Source organism: Cyprinodon variegatus, unplaced genomic scaffold, assembly GCF_000732505.1.
Source record: "Cyprinodon variegatus isolate N-32 unplaced genomic scaffold, C_variegatus-1.0 Scaffold320, whole genome shotgun sequence".
Taxonomy (NCBI): domain Eukaryota; kingdom Metazoa; phylum Chordata; class Actinopteri; order Cyprinodontiformes; family Cyprinodontidae; genus Cyprinodon; species Cyprinodon variegatus.
The window spans coordinates 702,423-702,863 of record NW_015150773.1 but is presented as its reverse complement, the minus strand read 5'-3'; the positions used below and the strand labels follow the sequence as shown (position 1 = coordinate 702,863).

At 45.1% G+C, this 441-nt stretch overlaps 1 protein-coding gene across 1 annotated transcript in view; it reads right to left on the bottom strand.

The window, feature by feature from the left end:
- Positions 1-441, bottom strand: part of klhdc8b (kelch domain containing 8B) — a 163,864-nt gene that overhangs the window by 22,176 nt on the left and 141,247 nt on the right. Inside the window, exon 4 of the mRNA XM_015384707.1 lies at positions 73-174. Within this exon, the coding sequence (XP_015240193.1) occupies positions 73-174 (102 nt within the window). The remainder of the gene's footprint in view (positions 1-72; positions 175-441) is intronic.

The window sequence follows — 441 nt, the reverse complement described above, 5'->3', positions numbered from 1 at the left end:
TTTGGTAGGAGGACAATCAGACCTTAACATGTCAGTAAATAGAAAAGACAGAGGATGACCAGAGATACTGACCTAGACCACCAGCTACGATGACTCTTCCTCCAAGGCAACCCGCCACAAAATCCGCCCTTTTTTCCCTCATCCTGGATGTTCGGCTGGGCTTGATCCAAACACCTGCCAAAGAAGGGAGAGCATGAAATGGGTCCACTCACCTTGAACTGTTCAATAATAACAAATATGAAGGTGTTTGTCACACAATCCTTGGTTCCTTGTTTCTGCATATTTGCTCCCTTAAAGCAGTGCTGTGTCATTTTAGCCACCTTTGGTCAATGTGACTTTCAGCTTTAGCCTAGCTGAAGGCCATTGGAAGTACTGTCCTAAATGAACCAATTTCCCTGGTTCTGGTTCTGATAGCAGACTTTGGATCAGCAGACTGAGAAG